Genomic DNA, 26504 nt, shown 5'->3' on the forward strand with positions numbered 1-26504 from the left:
CAGTCATAACATTAGCCATGTCTTGCAAAGTGATTTGTATGGGCCGCCCTGATGTACTTGGCGCCACAATATCACGCACCTCCTGAGCGGGAGGCGAAGGTACTGACACGTGAGGAGAGTTAGTCAGCATAACTTCCCCCTCGTTGTCTGGTGATATTTTTTTAACATATAAAGTTTGACTTTTATTCAAAGTAACATCTATACATTGAGTCCACAAATTTATATTGGGCTCCACATTGGCCTTTAAACATAATGAACAAACAGATTCATTTGTGTCAGACATGTTTAAACAGACTAGCAATAACACTAGCAAGCTTGGAAAAAAACTTTTAAATAAATTTACAAGCTATATAAAAAACGCTACTGCGCTTTTAAGAAAACATAAAAATGTGACACAGTTGAATTAACAATGAACCAAATATGTTAAAACAACCAAATTTTAACAGAAAATGTATAAAGTTAGCAGAGGATTGCACCCACCAGCAAAAGGATGATTAACCCCTTAATACCCAAAACGGATAACAGTTGAAATAATAAACGTTTTTATCACAGTCAAACACACTGTCACAGGTCTGCTGTGACTGATTACCTCCCTCAAAACTAGTTTTGGAGACCCCTGGGCTCTGTAGAGACGTCCTGGATCATGGAGGAAGAAATAGGAAGACTGTGACTAAATTTTTACTGCGCAATAAAGCGCTAAAATAGGCCCCTCCCACTCATATTACAACAGTGGGGAAGCTCAGTAAACTGTTTTTATTCAGAAAAAAACGACAGCCATGTGGTAAAAATCATGCCCATAAAGTTTTATCACCAAGTACCTCAGAAAAAACGACTAACATGCCAGTAAACGTTTTAAAAATTGAAAATTATGAAGTGTTATTAATAAGCCTGCTGCTAGTCGCTTTCACTGCAGTGCAGGCTCAAATATTACTTTAATATTGACAGTATTTTCTTAGTGAAATTCCATTCCCCAGAAATACCTCAGAGTATACATACATACATATCAGCCTGATACCAGTCGCTACTACTGCATTTAAGGCTGCACTTACATTACATCGGTATTAGCAGTATTTTCTCAGTCAATTCCATTCCTTAGAAAATAATTTACTGCACATACCTCCTTGCAGGTGGGCCCTGCATGCTATCCCCTGTTCTGAAGTTATCTCACTCCTCAGAATGGCCGAGAACAGCAAGTGGATCTTAGTTACGACCGCTAAGATCATAGACAAACTCAGGTAGATTCTTCTTCTAATGCTGCCTGAGAACAAACAACACACTCCGGTGCCGTTTAAAATAACAAACTTTTGATTGAAGAAATAAAAACTAAGTTTAACACACCACAGTCCTCTCACACGTCCTATCTTTAGTTAGGTGCAAGAGAATGACTGGATATGACGTAGGGGGGAGGAGCTATATAGCAGCTCTGCTTGGGTGATCCTCTTGCACTTCCTGTTAGGGAGGAGATATAATCCCATAAGTAATGGATGACCCGTGGACTGACTACACTTAACAGGAGAAAAACACCACACGCTAGAGCATTTTCGTTTTGCACTTTTCTGTCCCTTTAAATTATGTTCCAGGAACACTTTACTTTATGGGGGGGAAAAAAGACGACACCTGGAAAAAGTTTAAAATTATGACTACACATGACCCATAATCCTTTTCAAATGCTGGGCTGCCCCTCACTACAAAGATGTATTCCCATCAATTCTATGGTATCAGCTTTGTAGCTATATATATGTAAAGTATGTGTGCTAACATCAAACACAGAATCTATGAAACACAAAAAACAAACCTTGGCATTGCCTTATTAATATGAGCAAATTGGATTTCATCAAAGGCATAAAAAATATATGAGCAGCTCTCGGGTACCATTTGAATTGTGAATGAAGGGAAATCATTTGCGTAATTCCTATATATAAATCCAAATCCCGTACAAATAACCTTAGAACAAGAGAGGTATAATGAAAGTCCTTGCAGAATGTAATGGCTTACTGGAGGAGAATGATGTACAGTACACATTCTATACTTTGAATTTAATAGAACAAATTACAATAATAATTGCACTTCTTTATATTGCTATAGCAATTCAAACACAGCACCAAGGAGTGCAACAGGCAAGCAACTTTGCATGTTATTTCTTTTTTGACTAATGACTTAAAAATTAGATGTCAGACCATCTGAAATAAAAGGAAAGGGAAATAACTGTGACATGTAAAAAGCATTTGACCACAGTAGTCAAAATACAACAAAAGGCTCCTAATAGATTCTCAAATTAATTCATACCTTTCATATGGCAGATTGTGACAGGGAACGATGAGCGGCTGGGGTTTGCTTTATTAAAATAAATGTTCAGATGTCAAATAAAATTTTAAAAAAAGGATAGAAAATAGATGAAAATCTTTGTCCCTTGACAAAAGCTTTGAAAATTGTAACCCCTTAAAGTAAATTTCAAGTTTGATGAATCAGTACCCAGTTTTTAAAAATCCCATTTAAAACAGGGGCACTTTCATTCATCCAACCTTAGATTTCACCCTTTATTTTTTTAAATAGTTACCTTTTAATCTTGAAAGCCGCTCCAGCGCTTCCCCTGTCCGTCGCAAGCCTCTTCATATGTCAAAAATGACGAATCCAGCTTTCTCCAATCACGGCGTTGCCTCAGGCAATGATTCCCTGGGGGGGAAGCCTTGATTGGAGGATGCCGTATTCATCAGTTCTGATGTATGAAGTGACGGGTGACAGGATGGGGAATCGTTGGAGCTGCTTTCAAGATTAAAAGGTAAGTATTTTAACAAAACAAGTGAAATGTAAAGTTTGAGGAATGAAAGTGCCCCTGTTTTTAATAGGATTTTTAAAAAATGGGCACTGATTCATCTAACGTGACATTCACTTTAAGTGCTAGAAAAAGCAGCAATATATTGTACAGTCTTTTTTAGTTGCCCGTCCCTTTGGTAGGCAAGAGGTTAAAACAAGGCTTCTGTTTTATAAAATCATTCAACAAATATTTTTTATGCGATTAAATTATGGTATTCAACATAATAAGATTTTTTATTTATTTCTAAAGAACAGTAAACAAATCACACAATACATTGAGTTGTTTATTGCAATTTAAAAGTATAAAACAAAGTTTATAATAAAAATAAACTAGAAAGCTATTTTAAAATTGAATGCGCTAAATCATTAAAAAAAAAAAAAGGGTTTCATTCCTCTTTAAATATAATTGGTATTCTTAGTTGAAAGTTAAACCTAGGAGGTTCATATGCTAATTTCTTAAACCTTGAAGACTGCCTCTAATCTAAATGCATTTTGACCACTAGAGGGCATTAGTTCATGTGTTTCATATAAATAAAATTGAGCTCATGCCAGTGAAGTTACCCTGGAGTGAGCACTGATTGGCTAAAATGCAAGTCTGTCAAAAGAACTGAAACAAGGGGACAGTTTGCAGAGGCATAGATACAAGGTAATTATAGAGGTAAAAAGTGCATTTATATAACTGTGTTGGTTAAGCAAAACTGGTGAATGGGTAATAAAGGGATTATCTTTTTAAACAACAAACATTCTGGTGTTGACTGTCCCTTTAAAGTGCAAAAATTACATTTGTTATTTTCACACTAAAGAACTGCAATGTAATGTATTTAACCCAAGAGAGGGCTTAAACACAGTTAAAGTATAGCTTGGGAGATGCAGCGCACTGCTGGTACTAACCTGTACGTTAAAGCAACATGAAACTAAAAAATGTTAACATTTTAAAAAGGTTCCAATTTACTTTGATTAGCAAATTTCCTTCCTTCTCATGGCATTTATTGTTAAAGAACATACCTCGGTAGCTAGCATACACAAAAGTATATAATTGTTAAAAACAAAATGTATGCTTACCTGATAAATGTATTTATTTCTTGACACAATGAGTCCACGGATCATCATTAATTTCTGTTTGGGAATATCACTCCTGCCCAGCAGGAGGCGGCAAAGAGCGCCACAGCAAAGCTGTTAAATATCACCTCCCTTCCCTCCCACCCCAGTCATTCGACCGAAGTAAAGGAGAGAAAGGAAGCAATAAGGTGCAGAGGTGTCGGTTTATCACATATCAACAACCTGTCTTAAAAACAGGGCGGGCCCTGGACTCATCATGTCAAGAAATAAATAAATTTATCAGGTAAGCATAAATTTTGTTTTCTTTCTAATGACACGATGAGTCCACGGATTATCATCAATTACTGTTGGGAATCAATACCCAAGCTAGAGTACACAGATGATAAGGGAGGGACAAGACAGAAAAACCTAAACTGAAGGCAGCACTGCTTGAAGAACCTTTCTCCCAAAAACGACCTCAGCTGAGGCCAAAATGTCAAATTCATAGAATTTTGAAGAAGAGTGAAGAGAGAACAAAGATGCAGCCTTGCAAAACTGTTCCATAGAAGCTTCACTTCTGAATGCCCTTGAGAAATCAACAGCCCTCGTGGAATGAGCCGTAACTCTCTCTGGAGGTTGCCGTCCAGCAATTTTCATAGGCAAAACATATGATACTCTTCAGCCATAAAGAAAGAAAAGCAGCAGTAGCTTTATGTCCCTTACATTTACCGGAGAAAACCACAAATAAGGAAGAAGACTTACAAAAATGCTTAGTCACCTGTAAGTAAAATTTTAGAACACAAACCACGTCCAAATAGTGCAAAAAACTTTCTTTCCAAGAAGAAGGATTAGGGCACAAGGAAGGAACAACAATCTCCTGATTAATGTCCCAGACAGAAATTACATTATGGAAAAAACCCTAACATGGTATGTAAAACCACCTGATCCGATAAAAAATAAGGTAAGGAGACTCACACTGTAATGTCGAGAGCTCTGACACTCTATGAGCAGAGGAAATAGTAATAAGAAACAAAACTTTCCACGATAACAACTTAATATCTAAGGAATGCATCGGCTCAAACAGAGCCCCTTGAAGAATCTTAAGACTAAATTAAGACTCCAGGGAGGAGTAACTGGTTAGAATACAGGCCTGATCCTGACCAAGGCCTGACAAAACTAATGTATATCTGGGACATCCGCCAGACATATATGTAACAAAATAGACAAGGCAGAAATTTGACCCTTTAGGGAACTTGCCAATAAACCCTTCTCCAAACCTTCTTTGAGAAAGGACAGAATTCTAGGAATCCTAACTCTACTCCAAGAGTAGCCTTTGGATACACACCAATATCTTACAGTAAAACCTTCTAGTTACAGGTTTACTAGCCTGAATCATGATCTCAATGACCGATTCCGAAAACCCACGCTTGGATAAAAGTAAGCGATCAAATTCCAAGCAATCAGCTTCAGACAAACTAGATTTGGATGAAGGAAGGACCCTTGAAGTAGAAGGTCCTTCCTCAAGGAGATCTCCAAAGTGGAAGGGATGACATGTCCACCAGGTCTGCATACCAAATACTGCGGGGCCACGCCGGTGCATTCAGGATCACCGACGCCCTCTCCTGCTTGATTCGAGCAGTAAAAGGAGGAAAAGGGAATGCGAGACAGAAATTCCAAGGTACCGCCAGAGCGTCTATCAGTACAGCCCGAGGGTCCATTGACCTTGACCTGTACTTCGGAAGCTTAGCATTCTGCCGAGATGCCATGAGGTCCAATACCGGCTGACCCCATCTGAGAATCAAGCTGAAAATCACTTCTGGGTGGAGTTCTCACTCCCCCGGGTGAAAAATCTGTCTGCTTAGGAAGTCCGTCTCCCAGTTGTCCACTCCTGGAATGTGGATCGCCGACAGACAGCAATTGTTAGTCTCCGCCCACTGAATGATCTTGGCTATGCTGATTAATATAAGCCACTAATGATATATTGTCCGACTGGAACCTGATGAACCGTGCCGAGTCTAGCTGAGGCCAGGCCAGAAGAGCATTGAAGGTTGCTCTCCGCTCTAGAGTGTGTATAGAACAGTCTCCGACCAAGTCCATGTTTCCTGAGTCTTTAGGGAGCCCAAGACTGCTCCCTATCCCAGAAGGCTGGCGTCTGTTGTCACAATCACCCAGGAGGGTCTGCTAAAGCAGGTTCCCTGGGAGAGATGATCCCGAGACAACCACCAAAGTAGAGAAGCCCTTGTCTCCTGCTCCAACTGTAAATTGCGGAGACAGATCCGCATAATTGCTGTTCCACTGCCTGAGCATGCTTAACTGCCGATGTCTGAGGTGGAAACGAGCGAACGGGATGATGTCCATCGCCGCTACCATCAGCCCAATTACCTCCATGCAATGAGCCTCTGACGGCCGAGGGGAGGACTAAAGAGCTAGGCAAGAAATAAAATCCTTGATTTCCTGACTTCTTTCAGAAATTTTTTAATTGATAAGAAGTCTATTATGGATCCCAAGAAAACTACCCTTGTATTTGGGACTAAGGAACTCTTTTCCAAATACACCTTCCATCCGAGAGTTGAGAAAATTCTGGGAGCTGTGGCAAGGCCGAATGGAAGAGCCACGAACTGGAAGTGTTTGTCTAGAAAGGCAAACCTTAGAAACTTGTGATGGTCCTTGTGGATGGGAACATGCAAGTAAGCATCCTTTAAATCCAGCGTGGTCATATTAACTGACCCTCTTGGACCGAAGGAAGAATGGAAAGAATAGTTTCCATCTTAAAGGACAGCACTCTGAGAAACTTGATTAGACTAATGAGATCTAAAATTGGTCTGAAGGTTCCCTCCTTCTTGGGAACCACAAATAGATTGGAATAGAATCCCAGACCTTGTTCCTGCAATGGAACAGGAACTATTACTCCCAGGTCGGAGAGGTTCCGTATAAGTGTAAGAACGCCTCTCTTTTTGTCTGGTCTGCAGATAATCTTGAAAGCAGAACCTGCCCCTGGGAGGAAAAGTCTTGAACTCCAGATAGTATCCCTGGGACACAACGTCCACCGCCCAGGGATCTTAAACATCTCAAACCCGAACCTGAACGTAGAAGGAAAACCCGCCCCCCACAAGATCCGGTCCCGGAATGGAGGCAGGCCCTTCATGCTATCTTTGATTTAACAGCAGGCTTCTTGGATTGCTTCCCCCTATTCCAAAACCGATTGGGTCTCCAGGAAGGCTTGGACTGCTCACTCTTGGAAGAGGGAGTGGAAGGATTTTCGAAAAGGAATGAAAATTACTCTGACACCCTTTTTGTTTATTTCTCTTATCCTGATGGAGGGAATGTCCTTTACCTCCCGTAATATCAGAATTATCTCCGTCAAACCAGGTCCAAAAAAGGTCTATCCCTTGTAAGGAATCGCCAAAAGTTTAGACTTAGATGAGACATCCGCAGACCAATATTTTAACCATAACGCTCTGCGGGCCAATATGGCAAAGCCTGAAATCTTAGCTCCCAGCTTAATAACCTGAAGGGAAGCATCTGTATAAAGGAGTTGGCTAACTTAAAGGCATTTATCCTATCCTGGATTTCTTCGAGGGGAGTGTCTGTCCGAATAGAATCAGACAACGCATCAAACCAGTATGTTGCCGCACTAGTGACGTTAGCACCTGTTTGAGCAACTACTCTAACTTCTTATCCATATAATCTTTAAAGGAACAACTATCCTCTATGGGAATAGTAGTTCTCTGGCTACTTCCACCTTGGGTACCGTCTGCCAAGACTCCTTGATAGAGTCTGCTATAGGAAACATCCTTTTAAAAATAGGAGATGGAGAAAAAGTGGTACCCGGTTTCTCCCATTCCTTAGCAATAATCTCTGTAGCCCCTTCTGGTACAGGAAATACTTCCACCATGGAGGGCACGTCAAAATAATTGTTTAGTTTACTGGACTTTTTAGGATTGACTACGCCGGTATTGTCAAAGTCGTCCAGGGTAGCTAAAACCTCCTTAAGTAACAAACGGAGGTGTTCAAGCTTAAACCTGAAGGAAACAACTTCAGTATCGGATAAAGGTATTACTCTGTCTGAGTCTGAGATTTCCCCCTCAGATACTACCGAAGTATCTTCGGAATAGCCACTACTGAATCAGCAACTTTTATTCCCTGATTGAATACATTTCCTCTTGCGCTTTCCCTGCAGCATGGGAAAAGCAGACAATGCATCAGATACCGCCGATGACATTAGAGAAGCGATGTCTTGCAAGATAACTCCAGGTGGAGTTTGAGAGGAAGTGCAGGGCACTGCATGTGTGGGTGATAAAAACAAAATTTATGCTTACCTGATAAATTCCTTTCTCCATTAGTGGGGTCAGTCCACGGGTCATCATTACTTCTGGGATATTAACTCCTCCCCAACAGGAAGTGCAAGAGGATTCACCCAGCAGAGCTGCTATATAGCTCTTCCCCTCTACGTCACCTCCAGTCATTCGACCAAGGACCAACGAGAAAGGAGAAGCCAAAGGGTGTAGTGGTGACTGGAGTATAATTCAAAATTTTTTTACCTGCCATAAAAAACAGGGCGGGCCGTGGACTGACCACACTACAGGAGAAAGGAATTTATCAGGTAAGCATAAATTTTGTTTTCTCCTGTTAAGTGTGGTCAGTCCACGGGTCATCATTACTTATGGGATACCAATACCAAAGCTAAAGTACACGGATGACGGGAGGGACAGGCAGGCTCTTTATACGGAAGGAACCACTGCCTGAAGAACCTTTCTCCCAAAAACAGCCTCCGAAGAAGCAAAAATGTCAAATTTGTAAAATTTGGAAAAAGTATGAAGAGAAGACCAAGTTGCAGCCTTGCAAATCTGTTCAACAGAAGCCTCATTCTTAAAGGCCCAAGTGGAAGCCACAGCTCTAGTAGAATGTGCTGTAATTCTTTCAGGAGGCTGCTGTCCAGCAGTCTCATAGGCTAACCGTATTATGCTACGAAGCCAAAAGGAGAGAGAGGTAGCCGAAGCTTTTTGACCTCTCCTCTGAGCAGAATAAACGACAAACAGGGAAGACGTTTGTCGAAAATCCTTAGTTGCCTGTAGATAAAATTTCAGGGCACGGACTACATCTAGATTGTGTAGCAGACGTTCCTTCTTCGAAGAAGGATTAGGACACAAAGATGGAACCACAATCTCTTGATTGATATTCCTGTTAGTGACCACCTTAGGTAGGAACCCAGGTTTAGTACGCAGAACTACCTTGTCTGAATGAAAAATCAGATAAGGAGAATCACAATGTAAGGCAGATAACTCAGAGACTCTTCGAGCCGAGGAAATCGCCATTAAAAACAGAACTTTCCAAGATAACAACTTGATATCAATGGAATGAAGGGGTTCAAACGGAACCCCCTGTAAAACATTAAGAACTAAGTTCAAACTCCATGGTGGAGCAACAGTTTTAAACGCAGGCTTGATCCTAGCTAAAGCCTGACAAAAAGCTTGAACGTCCGGAACTTCTGACAGACGTTTGTGTAAAAGAATGGACAGAGCTGAAATCTGTCCCTTTAAGGAACTAGCGGATAAACCCTTTTCTAAACCTTCTTGTAGAAAAGACAATATCCTCGGAATCCTAACCTTACTCCATGAGTAACTCTTGGATTCGCACCAATATAAGTATTTGCGCCATATCTTATGGTAAATCTTTCTGGTAACAGGCTTCCTAGCCTGTATTAAGGTATCAATAACTGACTCAGAAAAACCACGTTTTGATAAAATCAAGCGTTCAATTTCCAAGCAGTCAGCTTCAGAGAAATTAGATTTTGATGTTTGAAGGGACCCTGGATCAGAAGGTCCTGTTTCAGAGGTAGCGACCAAGGTGGACAGGATGACATGTCCACTAGATCTGCATACCAAGTCCTGCGTGGCCATGCAGGCGCTATTAGAATCACTGATGCTCTCTCCTGTTTGATTCTGGCAATCAATCGAGGAAGCATCGGGAAGGGTGGAAACACATAAGCCATCCCGAAGGTCCAAGGTGCTGTCAAAGCATCTATCAGAACCGCTCCCGGATCCCTGGATCTGGACCCGTAACGAGGAAGCTTGGCGTTCTGTCGAGACGCCATGAGATCTATCTCTGGTTTGCCCCAACGTCGAAGTATTTGGGCAAAGACCTCCGGATGAAGTTCCCACTCCCCCGGATGAAAAGTCTGACGACTTAAGAAATCCGCCTCCCAGTTCTCCACTCCCGGGATGTGGATTGCTGACAGGTGGCAAGAGTGAGACTCTGCCCAGCGAATTATCTTTGATACTTCCATCATTGCTAGGGAGCTTCTTGTCCCTCCCTGATGGTTGATGTAAGCTACAGTCGTGATGTTGTCCGACTGAAACCTGATGAACCCCTAAGTTGTTAACTGGGGCCAAGCCAGAAGGGCATTGAGAACTGCTCTCAATTCCAGAATGTTTATTGGTAGTAGACTCTCCTCCTGATTCCATTGTCCCTGAGCCTTCAGAGAATTCCATACAGCGCCCCAACCTAGTAGGCTGGCGTCTGTTGTTACAATTGTCCAGTCCGGCCTGCTGAATGGCATCCCCCTGGACAGATGTGGCCGAGAAAGCCACCATAGAAGAGAATTTCTGGTCTCTTGATCCAGATTCAGAGTAGGGGACAAGTCTGAGTAATCCCCATTCCACTGACTTAGCATGCACAATTGCAGCGGTCTGAGATGTAGGCGTGCAAAGGGTACTATGTCCATTGCTGCTACCATTAAGCCGATCACCTCCATGCATTGAGCTACTGACGGGTGTTGAATGGAATGAAGGACACGGCATGCATTTTGAAGCTTTGTTAACCTGTCTTCTGTCAGGTAAATCTTCATTTCTACAGAATCTATAAGAGTCCCCAAGAAGGGAACTCTTGTGAGTGGAAAGAGAGAACTCTTCTTTTCGTTCACCTTCCATCCATGCGACCTTAGAAATGCCAGTACTAACTCTGTATGAGACTTGGCAGTTTGAAAGCTTGAAGCTTGTATCAGAATGTCGTCTAGGTACGGAGCTACCGCAATTCCTCGCGGTCTTAGTACCGCTAGAAGAGCACCCAGAACCTTTGTGAAGATTCTCGGAGCCGTAGCCAATCCGAATGGAAGAGCCACAAACTGGTAATGCCTGTCTAGAAAGGCAAACCTTAGATACCGGTAATGATCTTTGTGAATCGGTATGTGAAGGTAAGCATCCTTTAAATCCACTGTGGTCATGTACTGACCCTTTTGGATCATGGGTAAAATTGTCCGAATAGTTTCCATTTTGAACGATGGAACTCTTAGGAATTTGTTTAGGATCTTTAAATCCAAGATTGGCCTGAAAGTTCCCTCTTTTTTGGGAACCACAAACAGATTTGAGTAAAACCCTTGTCCTTGTTCCGACCGCGGAACCGGATGGATCACTCCCATTAATAAAAGATCTTGTACGCAGCGTAGAAACACCTCTTTCTTTATTTGGTTTGTTGACAACCTTGACAGATGAAATCTCCCTCTTGGGGGAGAGAATTTGAAGTCCAGAAGGTATCCCTGAGATATGATCTCTAACGCCCAGGGATCCTGGACATCTCTTGCCCAAGCCTGGGCGAAGAGAGAAAGTCTGCCCCCCACTAGATCCGTTCCCGGATATGGGGCCCTCGATTCATGCTGTCTTAGGGGCAGCAGCAGGTTTCCTGGCCTGCTTGCCCTTGTTCCAGGACTGGTTAGGTCTCCAGCCTTGTCTGTAGCCAGCAACAGCTCCTTCCTGTTTTGGTGCAGAGGAAGTTGATGCTGCTCCTGCTTTGAAATTATGAAAGGAACGAAAATTAGACTGTCTAGCCTTAGGTTTGGCTCTGTCTTGAGGCAGGGCATGGCCTTTACCTCCTGTAATGTCAGCGATAATTTCTTTCAACCCGGGCCCGAATAAGGTCTGCCCTTTGAAAGGTATATTAAGCAATTTAGATTTAGAAGTAAAGTCAGCTGACCAGGATTTTAGCCACAGTGCTCTGCGTGCCTGAATGGCGAATCCGGAATTCTTAGCCGTAAGTTTAGTTAAATGTACTACGGCATCTGAAATAAATGAGTTAGCTAACTTAAGGGCTTTAAGCTTGTGTGTAATCTCATCTAATGGAGCTGATTCAAGTGTCTCTTCCAGAGACTCAAACCAAAATGCTGCTGCAGCCATGACAGGCGCAATGCATGCAAGAGGTTGCAATATAAAACCTTGTTGAACAAACATTTTCTTAAGGTAACCCTCTAACTTTTTATCCATTGGATCTGAAAAGGCACAGCTATCCTCCACCGGGATAGTGGTACGCTTAGCTAAAGTAGAAACTGCTCCCTCCACCTTAGGGACCGTTTGCCATAAGTCCCGTGTGGTGGCGTCTATTGGAAACATCTTTCTAAATATCGGAGGGGGTGAGAACGGCACACCGGGTCTATCCCACTCCTTAGTAACAATTTCAGTAAGCCTCTTAGGTATAGGAAAAACGTCAGTACTCGCCGGTACCGCAAAATATTTATCCAACCTACTCATTTTCTCTGGTATTGCAACTGTGTTACAATCATTCAGAGCCGCTAACACCTCCCCTAGTAATACACGGAGGTTTTCCAGCTTAAATTTAAAATTTGAAATATCTGAATCCAGTTTGTTTGGATCAGAACCGTCACCCGCAGAATGAAGCTCTCCGTCCTCATGTTCTGCAAATTGTGACGCAGTGTCTGACATGGCCCTAATATTATCAGCGCACTCTGTTCTCACCCCAGAGTGATCACGCTTACCTCTTAGTTCTGGTAATTTAGCCAAAACTTCAGTCATAACAGTAGCCATATCCTGTAATGTGATTTGTAATGGCCGCCCAGATGTACTCGGCGCTACAATATCACGCACCTCCCGAGCGGGAGATGCAGGTACTGACACGTGAGGCGAGTTAGTCGGCATAACTCTCCCCTCGTTGTTTGGTGAAATATGTTCAATTTGTACAGATTGACTTTTATTTAAAGTAGCATGAATACAGTTAGTACATAAATTTATATTGGGCTCCACTTTGGCTTTAGCACATATAGCACAGATATCTTCCTCTGAATCAGACATGTTTAACACACTAGCAAATAAACTAGCAACTTGGAAATACTTTTCAAGTAATTTACTATAATATGAAAACGTACTGTGCCTATAAGAAGCACAGAAAAAGTTATGACAGTTGAAAATTAATAAACTGAAAAGTTATAGCATCAAATCTTTGTAAAAAACACAATTTTAGCAAAGGATTGCTCCCATTAGCAAAGGATAACTAACCCTGATAGCAGAAAAAAAATACAGAAATAAACGTTTTTTATCACAGTCAACTACAATCTCACAGCTCTGCTGTGAGTGATTACCTCCCTCAAAACAAGTTTTGAAGACCCCTGAGTTCTGTAGAGATGAACCGGATCATGCAGGGAAGACAATAAACTTCTAACTGAATTTTTTGATGCGTAGCAAAAGTGCCAAAAAAAGGCCCCTCCCCCTCACACATAACAGTGAGAGAGATCAGTAAACTGTCATAAATTAAATAAAACGACTGCCAAGTGGAAAAAAATAGTGCCCAAAACATTTTTTCACCCAGTACCTCAGAAAAGTAAACGATTTTACATGCCAGCAAAAAACGTTTAACATTAATAAATTGAGTGTTATTAAAAAGCCTGTTGCTAGTCCTTGCAAATTAGGCTAAAGTTTTATGCATACAGTATAATTCCAGTGAAGTGCCATTCCCCAGAATACTGAAGTGTAAAATATACATACATGACAGCCTGATACCAGTTGCTGCTACTGCATTTAAGGCTGAGTTTACATTATATCGGTATGGCAGAATTTTCTCATCAATTCCATTGTCAGAAAATAATAAGCTGCTACATACCTCTTTGCAGATTAATCTGCCCGCTGTCCCCTGATCTGAAGTTTACCTCTCCTCAGATGGCCGAGAAACAGCAATATGATCTTAACTACTCCGGCTAAAATCATAGAAAAAACTCAGGTAGATTCTTCTTCAAATTCTACCAGAGAAGGAATAACACACTCCGGTGCTATTATAAAATAACAAACTTTTGATTGAAGGTATAAGACTAAGTATAATCACCACAGTCCTCTCACACATCCTATCTATTCGTTGGGTGCAAGAGAATGACTGGGGGTGACGTAAAGGGGAGGAGCTATATAGCAGCTCTGCTGGGTGAATCCTCTTGCACTTCCTGTTGGGGAGGAGTTAATATCCCAGAAGTAATGATGACCCGTGGACTGACCACACTTAACAGGAGAAATTAAAATTCTCTCAACACATTAGGAACAGAAAGGGATTGGTGGTTCCACATTGGTATTAAAAAATAAAGAACAAGTGACACTTTACAGGGCCTCTTGGTCCATTCTGACTCACAATGGATGAATTAATCAAATAAAAGTCTTACATTTTTTAATAAAAATTAAAACAGAAAAAAACAGAATTTATGCTTACCTGATAAATTACTTTCTTTTGCGGTGTATCCAGTCCACGGATTCATCCTTTACTTGTGGGATATTCTCATTCCCTACAGGAAGTGGCAAAGAGAGCACACAGCAAAGCTTTCCATATAGCTCCCCCTCTAGCTCCACCCCCCAGTCATTCGACCAAAGGTTAGGAAGAAAAAGGAGAAACCATAGGGTGCAGTGGTGACTGTAGTTTAAACAAAAAAAATTATACCTGACAAATGCAAGGGCGGGCCGTGGACTGGATACACCGCAAGAGAAAGTAATTTATCAGGTAAGCATGAATTCTGTTTTCTCATGCAAGGTGTATCCAGTCCACGGATTCATCCTTTACTTGTGGGATACCAATACCAAAGCTTTAGGACACGGATGAAGGGAGGGAACAAGATAGGTACCTTAAACGGAAGGCACCACTGCTTGCAAAACCTTTCTCCCAAAAATAGCCTCCGAAGAAGCAAAAGTATTGAATTTGTAAAATTTGGCAAAAGTATGCAGGGAAGACCAAGTCGCTGCCTTACAAATCTGTTCAACAGAAGCCTCATTTTTGAAAGCCTATGTGGAAGCCACTGCTCTGGTAGAATGAGCAGTAATTCTTTCAGGAGGCTGATGGCCAGCAGTCTCATAGGCCAAACGGATGATGCTTTTCAGCCAAAAGGAGAGAGAGGTAGCAGTTGCTTTCTGACCTCTCCTCTTACCAGAATAGATAACAAACAAGGAAGAAGTTTGTCTGAAATCCTTAGTTGCTTGTAAATAGAACTTTAAAGCACGAAGTACATCAAGATTGTGTAATAGACGTTCCTTCTTCGAAGATGGATTAGGACACAGAGAAGGAACAACTATTTCCTGGTTAATATTCTTGTTAGAAACAACTTTAGGAAGAAAACCAGGCTTGGTACGCAAAACTACCTTATCTGCGTGGAACACCAGGTAAGGTGAATCACACTGTAAGGCAGATAATTCTGAAACTCTTTGAGCAGAAGAGATAGCTATCAAAAACAAAACTTTCCAAGATAACAACTTAATGTCTATGGAATGTAAAGGTTCAAACGGAACCCCTTGAATAACTGAAAGAACTAGATTCAAACTCCATGGCGGAGCCACAGGTTTATAGACAGGCTTGATTCTGACTAAAGGCTGAGCAAACGCTTGAACGTCTGGTACATCTGCCAGACGCTTGTGTAACAGGATAGACAAAGCAGATATTTGTCCTTTTAAGGAACTAGCTGACAATCCTTTCTCCAATCCTTCTTGGAGAAAGGACAATATCCTGGGAATCCTAATCTTACTCCATGAGTAACCCTTGGATTCGCACCAACAAAGATATTTCCGCCATATCTTATGGTAGATTTTCCTGGTGACAGGCTTTCTAGCCTGAATCAGAGTATCTATAACTGACTCAGAGAACCCACGCTTTGATAGAATTAAGCGTTCAATCTCCAAGCAGTCAGACGTAGAGAAACTAAATTTGGATGCTTGAACGGACCCTGTATTAGAAGATCCTGCCTCATTGGCAGTGTCCATGGTGGGACAGATGACATGTCCACTAGGTCTGCATACCAAGTCCTGCGTGGCCACGCAGGCACTATCAGAATCACTGAAGCCTTCTCCTGCTTGATTCTGGCAACCAGACGCGGGAGGAGAGGAAACGGTGAAAAAACATAAGCCAGATTGAAGGACCAAGGCGCTGCTAGAGCATCTATCAATACCGCCTTGGGATCCCGGGACCTGGACCCGTAGAGAGGAAGTTTGGTGTTCTGACGGGACGCCATCAGATCCAACTCTGGGGTGCCCCATAGCTGAGTCAGCTGGGCAAATACCTCCGGGTGGAGTTCCCACTCCCCCGGGTGAAAAGTCTGACGACTTAGAAAATCCGCCTCCCAGTTGTCTACTCCTGGGATGTGAATTGCTGAGAGATGGCAGGAGTGATCCTCTGCCCACCTGATTATTTTCGTTACTTCCGTCATCGCTAGGGAACTCTTTGTTACCCCCTGATGATTGACGTAAGCTACAATCGTGATGTTGTCCGACTGAAATCTGATGAATTTGGCCGCCGCTAGTTGAGGCCATGCCTGAAGAGCGTTGAATATCGCAGTTCCAGAATGTTTATCGGGAGAAGAGTTTCTTCCCGAGACCATAAGCCCTGAGCTTTCAGGGAGTCCCAGACCGCACCCCAGCCTAACAGAATGGCGTCGGTCGTTACAATGATCCACTCTGGCCTGCGGAAACATATTCCCTGAGACAGGTGATCCTGAAACAACCACCAGAGAAGAGAATCTCTGGTCTCCTGGTCCAACTGAAATTGATGAGACAAATCTGCATAATCCCCATTCCACTGTTTGAGCATGCATAGTTGCAGTGGTCTGAGGTGTATCCGAGCAAAAGGGACTAGGTCCATTGCCGCTACCATTAGTCCAATTGTCTCCATGCACTGAGCTACAGATGGTCGAGGAATGGAATGAAGAGCTCGGCAAGTAGTTAACAGTTTTAACTTTCTGACCTCTGTCAGAAATATTTTCATTTCTACCGAGTCTATCAGGGTTCCTAGGAATGGAACTCTTGTGAGGGGGGGAGAGAGAACTCTTTTTGACGTTCACCTTCCACCCGTGAGACCTCAGAAAGGTCAATACAATCTCCGTGTGAGACTTTGTACTTTGGAAAGTCGACGCCTGAATTAAGATGTCGTCTAGGTAAGGCGCCACAGCTATGCCCCGCGGTCTTAGAACCGCCAGGAGGGACCCTAGCACCTTTGTGAAAATTCTGGGAGCAGTGGCCAACCCGAAAGGAAGAGCCACGAACTGATAATGCTTGTCCAGAAAGGCGAACCTGAGAAATTGGTGATGATCTTTGTGGATAGGAATGTGCAGATACGCATCCTTTAGATCCACGGTAGTCATATATTGACCCTCCTGGATCATTGGTAAGATTGTCCGAATGGTCTCCATCTTGAATGATGGGACTCTGAGGAATTTGTTTAGAATTTTGAGATCCAGGATTGGTCTGAAAGTTCATTCTTTTTTGGGAACCACAAACAGGTTTGAGTAAAACCCCAGTCCTTGTTCTGCAATTGGAACTGGGTGGATCACTCCCATTGTGTGTAGATCTTCTACACAGCGCAAAAACGCCTCTTTCTTTGTCTGATCTGTAGACAGACGAGAAATGTGGAACTTTCCCCTTGGAGGAGAGTCCTTGAATTCTAGAGGGTATCCCTGGGCTACAATCTCTAATGCCCAAGGATCGTGTACATCTCTTGCCCAGGCCTGAGCGAAGAGAGAGAGTCTGCCCCTAATAGATCCGGTCCCAGATCGGGGGCTACCCCTTCATGCTGTCTTGGTGGCAGCTGCAGGCTTTTTGGCCTGTTTACCCTTATTCCAGCCCTGGTAAGGTTTCCAGGTTGCCCTGGGTTGTGAAGCGTTACCCTCTTGCTTTGCAGCCGGAGAGGATGAAGCGGGGCCGTTCCTGAAATTCCGAAAGGAACGAAAATTAGCTTTATTCTTTGTCTTAAAGGGCTTGTCCTGAGGGAGAGCATGGCCTTTTCCTACGGTGACATCTGAAATAATCTCTTTCAATTCAGGCTCGAAGAGGGTCTTTCCTATGAAAGGGATGTTCAAAAGCTTGGATTTAGACGACACATCGGCCTACCAGGACTTTAACCATAGCGCCCTGCGCGCCAAAATGGCGAAACCTGAATTTTTCGCAGCTAACTTAGCTATTTGGAAAGCGGCGTCAGTGATAAAAGAATTAGCTAGCTTTAGAGCCTTAATTCTATCCATAATTTCCTCATATGAGGTCTCCGTCTGGAGCGAGTCTTCCAGCGCCTCAAACCAGAAAGCCGCTGCAGTAGTTACAGGAATAATGCAGGCAATAGGTTGGAGAAGAAAACCTTGTTGAACAAAAATTTTCTTAAGTAAACCCTCTAACTTTTTATCCATAGGGTCTTTAAAAGCACAACTGTCTTCAATTGGTATGGTTGTGCGTTTAGCAAGTGTAGAAACAGCCCCCTCCACCTTAGGGACTGTCTGCCACGAGTCCCGCACAGGGTCAGATATGGGGAACATTTTCTTAAAAACAGGAGGGGGAACAAAGGGAATACCTGGTCTATCCCACTCCCTAGTAACGATATCCGCAATCCTCTTAGGGACTGGAAACGTATCCGTGTAAACAGGGACCTCTAGGTACTTGTCCATTTTACACAATTTCTCTGGGATCACCAAAGGGTCGCAGTCATCCAGAGTAGCTAATACCTCCCTAAGCAAAACGCGGAGGTGTTCTAGTTTAAATTTAAAAGCCAATGTATCTGAATCTGTCTGAGGAGGAACCCTTCCTGAATCAGAGACCTCTCCCTCAGACATCAAATCCCTCGCTCCCACTTCAGAGCGTTGTGAGGGTATATCGGATACGGCTACCAAAGCGTCAGAATGCTCATAATCTGTTCTTAAAACGGAGCTATCACGCTTTGCAGGGAACACTGGCAGTTTAGATAAGAAGGCTGTAAGAGAATTATCCATGACTGCCGCTAAGTCTTGTAATGTAAAAGGGTTAGACGCACTAGAGGGACTAGGCGTCGCTTGCGCGGGCGTAACTGGTTGTGACACTTGGGGAGAGGCAGACGGGCTACCCTCGTTACCTTCAGTCTGAGAATCATCTTGGGCCACATTCTTAAATGCAACAATATGATCTTTAAAGTGTATAGACATATCAGTAAAAGTGGGACACATTCTGAGAGGGGGTTCCACCATGGCTTCTAAACACATTGAACAAGGATTTTCCTTAGTGTCAGACATGTTTAACAGACTAGTAATATACACAAGCAGGCTTGGAAATCACTTTAATCAAATAAAAAACACAATTTGAAAAAAACGTTACTGTGCCTTTAAGAGATAAAAAGGGCACACAATTTTACCAAACAGTGAAAAATGCATCAATCTTTCTGAAATTTTCACAGTATGTAGCTAAAGCCTTAATAAGATTGCACCACAAGTTTCAAAACGATTAACCCCTTAATGCCCAAACCGGAGCAGCCTAAAGCCAACACCCGGTTTAAAGTACTACAGCACCTTGCCACAGCCTTGCTGTGGCCCTACCTGCCCTTAGGGATCAGATTTGGGGGAATATAGCTTCTTTTAGGCCCTCAAACATCAGCAGGACCCTCCATGTGAACCAGCATGAACTCCTCTGCAATTCTAAGTGCGCATCTGAGGCGCAAAATTAGGCCCCTCCCACTCTACTCCGGAGCTGTGAGGCCTAGTAAATCACTCCTTAGTGACTAAAAAACAGCCATGTGGTAATAACCCCAGAAAGAACCCAAAAGGGCTTTCAAAGTGTCTTGCAAAACGATTTTTCCTTAGCTAAACAATCGATTGCCCTGAATAAGTGGCAACCAGTATATTAGCCCTATTGTGTAAGCATTCAATTCCTTACTAAGTCTGTGAACATAGCTTACCCTCCCCTCATGGGGATCTGTCAGTCTCTTCTAGCATTATCTCAGTCTTGTCTAGAAATAAATGACTGAACATACCTTATTGCAGATCACCCTGCAAACTGTTCCCCCCAACTGATGTTTTCTGGTACTCCTCAGTCCTGTGTGGGAACAGCAGTGGATTTTAGTTACAACATGCTAAAATCATTTTCCTCTCAGCAGAAATCTTCATCACTTTCCTGCTAGAGAGTAAATAGTACAAACCGGTACCATTTAAAATAACAAACTTTTGATTGAAGATAATAAAACTACAATTCTAACACCACATTCACTTTACACTCCTGAGAGAGACCCTAGTGCTTAGAGCCGGCAAAGAGAATGACTGGGGGGTGGAGCTAGAGGGGGAGCTATATGGACAGCTTTGCTGTGTGCTCTCTTTGCCACTTCCTGTAGGGAATGAGAATATCCCACAAGTAAAGGATGAATCCGTGGACTGGATACACCTTGCAAGAGAAAAACGTTACTGTCTCTTTAAATTTTAAAACGGAACTTTTTTATTTTTGTGTGCAGAAAAGGTTAAATAGGTACACAAATACTGCAGAACCGCTCTACACCTCAGGTTAACTTAGCTGAGGTGCCTCTTGCCCTTCTGACACCGGTTACAATCCCCTTAGTAAAAGATCCGGAACTCAGCTGTAGCGCTGTCTGGTCCTAACGCATGTGTAAACACTCTGAGGACTCTGTTTATAACCCTTCCATTCCTCCGATAACAGGAAGTGCTGAGAATGTGATGCGCAACCCAAATTGGCGCCACACATAGGTCCGCCCCTCGTGGGCGTTTCAAAAAGCAATCTCCCAGTCGCCATTTTATTTGTTAAAGTTAAGCCACCAGAAGATAAATTAACATTCTGCCAAGCCTGAAGGCAAAACTGGGGTCTTCAGCTTGCTAGGCAGCTGCTTAGCCAGTGTGCTATATGTGATCAGTGAAAAACCACCTCATACTGAGCCTACCTCCCCAGCCCCAGTGATTTAAGCCACCGGGAGCAGTGAAAAACCACCTCATCTTGAGTCTATCTCCTCAGCCCCAGTGCCTGCCTAAACAGTGCTATCGAATAAATCCCCTCCTTTTATCTATAGGAGGTTCTATGTCCCAGGTAAATAAAGTGCTCCACTTCCTCTAAGATCCTTTTATTTCCTAGACCCAGAATAAAAAGTCAGCACTTACCTTTTAAATCTGCCAGACAGCAAGGCAGCTCACCAGGTTTAAGAGGTCCTCTCCCTCACATAGCCCTGTGGAGAAAAGATAAAGCCTGAGTAATCTTACTTAGGCTATCAGGATTAGGGCAGCATAAATATATGGGAGGTGCAGTGAGAATTATGTCCCACAAGTTCCCATTGCTCTAAAGCCACAACTGCTCTACTGAAGAGACTGATATGGACTATGGCTACATCCCAGAACAAAGCAGTACAATCTTGTACTACTTAAAAAAAAATAAACTCTTGATTGAAGAATCTTTTACTAACACCTAACTTCACCATTTCCTTGCTCTAACGCAGGCAAAGAGAATGACTGGGGTGGGAGGGAAGGGAGATGATATTTAACAGCTTTGCTGTGGTGCTCTTTGCCGCCTCCTGCTGGGCAGGAGTGATATTCCCCAACAGTAATTAATGATGATCCGTGGACTCATTGTGTCATTAGAAAGAAAGTATTCTTGCAAAACTGCTGCCGTATTGGGCTTCCGACTAATGCACGTTCCTAAGCCTACCTATCTGTTTTTCAAAATGATACCAAGAGAAGAAATTTTGATAACAGAAGTAAATCGGAAACTCTTTTTTTAATGTTCTATCTAAATTATGAAAGAACAATTGTGGCTTTATCTACGTAATTTTCTTACTATAATGTCCCTTTAAATATTTGTGACTGATTAAATATGTTCTTAGAATTTCCTGGTTATACAGAGCATTGCAAAAAACAAACTAAAAAAAAAAAACAGTCACACTTTCTGAGAAAGAGCTTAATGAGGTTATGGAAACCAGTTGAAGAACTATAATACATCACAGTTATGCATTACGTTGTAGCTCTGCCATACATATATCTTTGAACAGTACACTGCATATATACATTGCTTCATGGTGGCAGAGGTACTGGATTACATCAATATATGAAAGTAAGTTACTATTTTACAGTCTTCTTGTGCAAAGAGCATTGGCTTTAAAGATTAAAGGGGAAAAAAAGATAAACACTTCCATCAGGTATGTGATATTATTTAAATAAAGCATTCTAAGGAGTTGCAGCTTGCTAGAAGAGGCTTTATGAACAATAACACATTAAAAAATATTTGATTTACCTTCTTTTGTCATTTAGAATCCAAGAACTACTTTCATGATCAATAATTGAATAAAGTTGCCCTTTCAGAAGAGGTTCGTGGTCCTTTAAAGAAATACTAAGGTGATTTGAAGAAAATGTGATCTTAATGTCCCCTTTTGTCACATCTTCTGGAAGTTGGAAGGTTAAAGTCACATCTTCTCCAGTTTGTCGCCAAATGTAAAGTGGTTCTGTGATGGGAATAACAGACATTTACAAGAATTAGGAGCATACCAAATGGTAGGTATTTGAGAACACGACACACATAGCAACGGGTATATTTACTTACTCAGCAATAAAGATTACATACCAAAAAAAATCAAATAGTTATAATTGACCATATTTTGTAATGTTTCAAAAGATTAGGTTACAATACTTAGGACTAGTTTAACCTGGTAAGAACAACAACAGTAATGCAATGTAAGAATACCTAGGAAATGCACATGGATAATCTAAGGAATGAGCTTAAAGTGAAAGTCAATCCTAGCATTTTACAAACGCTAGGATTGACTATTGAAACAAATAAAGGGGACTTTCATTCATGAAGTATAAGAAACTTCATGTAGTAAGCTCCTTTATTTGTTTCAATCGATCGCCGTTTTTAGCTGCTACAGCAGCCCATGGCTAAAAAAATTTTTTTTACTAGGAGGTGACGTTTTCACCTCTTAGCCAATAGCTGTGCGATAAATCTGGCTTGGGGGCTAAAATAAAGTATGTTTGCCAACATTGGCCATTTTGAAATGGCCGCTGGACGACTCCTGCTTATTACATCACCATATCCTAATGTTGTGGAGTTGAATTGGCTGTGTGTCGTGCAGGATGAAGCATGTTAGTGTTACGCAGCGCCACTATAGCCGTTGCTAGGGACACGGCGTGTCTTCCCTGCTCGTTGCCAGGGGCTGTGTCGGGTCCGGATGCATGCGGCGCTGACGTCATTGCTGCACACTCCTCTCTCTCAGATGCCGGTCTGGATTCCTGTAGCTCAAATCCTGCACCTATGTAAGTCCCTCAAATAACGATCTATCACTGCCCAAGTATAGGTGTTACTTTGTGTGCTCCTGGGTGTGATAGATCGTTACTACAGTATTGCCTTAATGTGTTTGAACCCTGCCTTTCTGACTACTCTGCCTGTTTAACCCTTGAATTGCTGGATATATATACTGCTGCTGAACCCTGCCTGTCTGACTACTCTGCCTGTTTAACCCCTAATTTGCTGGATTGATATACTGCTGCTGAACCCTGCCTGTCTAACTACTCTGCTTATTAACCCCTGTTGTTTTGGATTGCCTCTTTGTTGCCGAACCCTGCCTGTCTGACCATTCTAGTGGTGTGCCCTTGGACTGCTTTACTGTTGTCAAATCCTGCCTGCCTGACCATTCTAATAGTGTGCCCTTGGACTGCTTTGCTGTTGCCAAACCCTGCCTGCCTGACCATTCTAGTGGTTTGTCCTTGGACTGCTCTGCCGTTGGGGACTGTCCTGCCTGTGGCGAGTGCCGCCTTCCTCATCTTACTAACTTTCTCTGCTCTATGATATTCCCTATAACTCTGGCGCAACGCCGGGATAACAAGACTACTAGCCGAGTTCAGTCTGATAGAGGAGTATCCCACGAGCATTACAGATAGCGCACGAAGAATAGCGCATGCGTAGTTGCCTCCAGCGGGCCTTTAGTATACGGAACTCGGCCAGGAGTCAAATTTCCACAGATAGAGGATTGAGGTGTCCCATATAGTATTCAACACGGATCAGCTAGTCTCAAAATAAATAAAAGCTGTGTAATATGCTTTTTTTTGGAGTGTGTGTGTGTGTGTGTGTGGGGGGGGGGTAGAAACTGCTATAAAAGTTCAGTATAATTCTGCCAATTCCTTTAGGATCTTATCTACAATAAAAACACTTCTAGGGTTATCGAAGAAATTTTTAGTTATCTAGCTTGATAATTTTGCCACCGATATGAATCCATTAGATTTGAAAGCAAAGGAAAGCAAAAGAAATGGTCTTCAAAACCCTGAAGACCCAATTATCTAACGTTTGGCAGATGAGGAGTGAAAAACCTAGCTGTCACTCACAGGAGATGCCCTGAAACAAAAGAGGGTTAAGGTGTTCTTATCGCAAAAGCAATACACTTGGAGCTAGATTAGCACCAACGCAGCTCAAACAAATTGGAAATCCCAGTAGCTCTTGGTTGAGACATTTGGGAATGTTCCGTTGCGGACACAAGAAATGTAGACCATGTGATTATGTCTTAGTGACTACTAATTTCCAGTCTTGTGTCACTGGGGAGAGTTTTGACATTCAATCGTGCTTAAATTGCACCGCAGAGTGTATTATCTATCTATTGGAATGCACCAATATGTAGGACTTACAGCAAGAGATGCCAATTCTAGGATCAGGGAACATTTATCTACACTGACCTTAGGCAAGGCAACCACACCATTGGTACAACACTTTGCTATTAAACACAACAAAAGTGTACAGTCCTTAAGATGGTGCATCATTGAAAAGATAAGGGTACCCATCAGGGGTGGTGACAAGAATTCCATTTTGGCCAAGAGGGAGATGTACTGGATCTTCAAGCTAGGGACACGTATTCCAAAGGGTCTAAATTCCAAATTTGACTTGATCAATTTTTGGGAATAGATATTCAAATAATGCTCATTAAAATTGTTCATTTGTTTCTGCTTGGGGACCCTGTGCATCTCCTCTCTTGGCTGAAACCCATAACTGACATCTAGCTTTATCCAGCCTTGTACTGTCCTTAATTAAATCTGGAACTTGGTATTTAGCATATATTTTCATATTAGCGATACTATGTATTAAACAAGATTTGGAATAATTTTTATGGCCATAGGTACCTCAAAAATGGAATGATTTCTTGAGAGATCAATACCTTCCCAATATTTTCAAATTATTTTCAAAATGCTTTCTAAATATGTTTAGAGTATTTTCAATCTGTTTTATCAGATATGCACTTTTCAAACAAACATTCTGGCATTGTCTTCCACACAGTATATATATATATATAGAACATCTTATATCTTTATATATCTTTAGACATCTTTGTATAGGTTATGGGTTTTTCTTCTTCTTATTTTAGAATCAAAGGATACTACAGGTTTTAAACAATATGTGGTTACTGTGGGAAATATAACATATCATTTTTGAGCACAAAATTTTCCTACGCGATATTGTGGTAGTATATGAAGAAATGATCCAACCCTTAAATATGTTTTCGGTATTTACTGATCTTTTGGACCATATTGGTTGTTGCAGTATGGCGGAAAGATTGTCATAGATATAATATCTTATGCCTCATATACTTGCAATATTATTGTACGGCAGCGATACTGTCACTACTTATATGGTCTAATTAATTATAGTGTGGTGTTAACATATCAGCAATGTCAAAATTCTAAATTCATTTAGTCATTTATGTTTCATTCATGCTTTCCAATGCTCTTTAAAGTATTTTACCTGTCTGTCTTCCTTTATATTAATTACACTAGCTCAGGAGATATATATATGTATATATATATATATATATATATATATATATATATATTTATTTATATTTATAGCTGTATAGCTTGATCAATTCATTTTATAGAAATCAATCCTGATGTGCCTTTTTGTAATGTATATAATGCTGTGTTAGGCGGATCTTTATTTTGCTGAACAGGTGTACATTTTTAACATCAGTGTTTTTAACCAATAAGATTATACCTTGTATAATATAAGATTAGGGAGGATACCTAACACCTAGGGCTATGACTACGGCTAACGCCGAAACGCGTAAGCCTTTCTAGGTGTTACACTTATCCAGCTATTTTTCTAAGTGCTTGTTCCTGTTTTTATCCTTTCCTGGAATAAAATTTGACTTTTTATATTTCAACCTGTCCGAACCTCTTGTATCATTAATGAAGCTTCACCAGCAAGGACAGGTTGTTTTCTCCTATTGTACTATTGCTCTTTGGTGCCCGAGGAGTTAACAGAGTATAGCCTCTGTGGATGACGCTATCGGAGTAAGGACACACCTTCCCTTCCATTCGTTGGCTGTGAGACCGGAGCCTGAGTCAATCATCAGTGACGTCTGTACCCTCCTCCTTCCTCGCAGACGGCGAGTTGGCGCGCGGTAGGAGTAAGTGGTGAGTGACCTGCCAAAGCGGCAACACTGAAGCAGCGTTTTGAGATATATTCCTTTGTGATATATTCCTGGGGCCGGGCAGGTCCCACCTGAAGCAACCGCATAGCTAACTTAGAAGTGAGAGTGAAATTGGATATGAACTGATTTTATGACTTTTATGGCTCAATTAATGTTTATGGATATGAACGGCATTTATGAACTGGTCTTTTGAGGGGTTTGAAACCTATTTGCACGTGATAATTACTCCA

The 26504-nt window shown here is 41.9% G+C and overlaps 1 protein-coding gene across 1 annotated transcript in view; it reads right to left on the reverse strand.

Annotated features, from left to right (window-relative positions):
* The window catches only part of NUDCD1 (NudC domain containing 1), a 637137-nt gene that overhangs the window by 202044 nt on the left and 408589 nt on the right, over positions 1–26504 (reverse strand). The window contains exon 6 of the mRNA XM_053715288.1: positions 22101–22308. Within this exon, the coding sequence (XP_053571263.1) occupies positions 22101–22308 (208 nt within the window). The remainder of the gene's footprint in view (positions 1–22100; positions 22309–26504) is intronic.

The sequence above is a fragment of the Bombina bombina genome, chromosome 5, assembly GCF_027579735.1.
Source record: "Bombina bombina isolate aBomBom1 chromosome 5, aBomBom1.pri, whole genome shotgun sequence".
In the NCBI taxonomy this organism is placed as follows: Eukaryota; Metazoa; Chordata; class Amphibia; order Anura; family Bombinatoridae; genus Bombina; species Bombina bombina.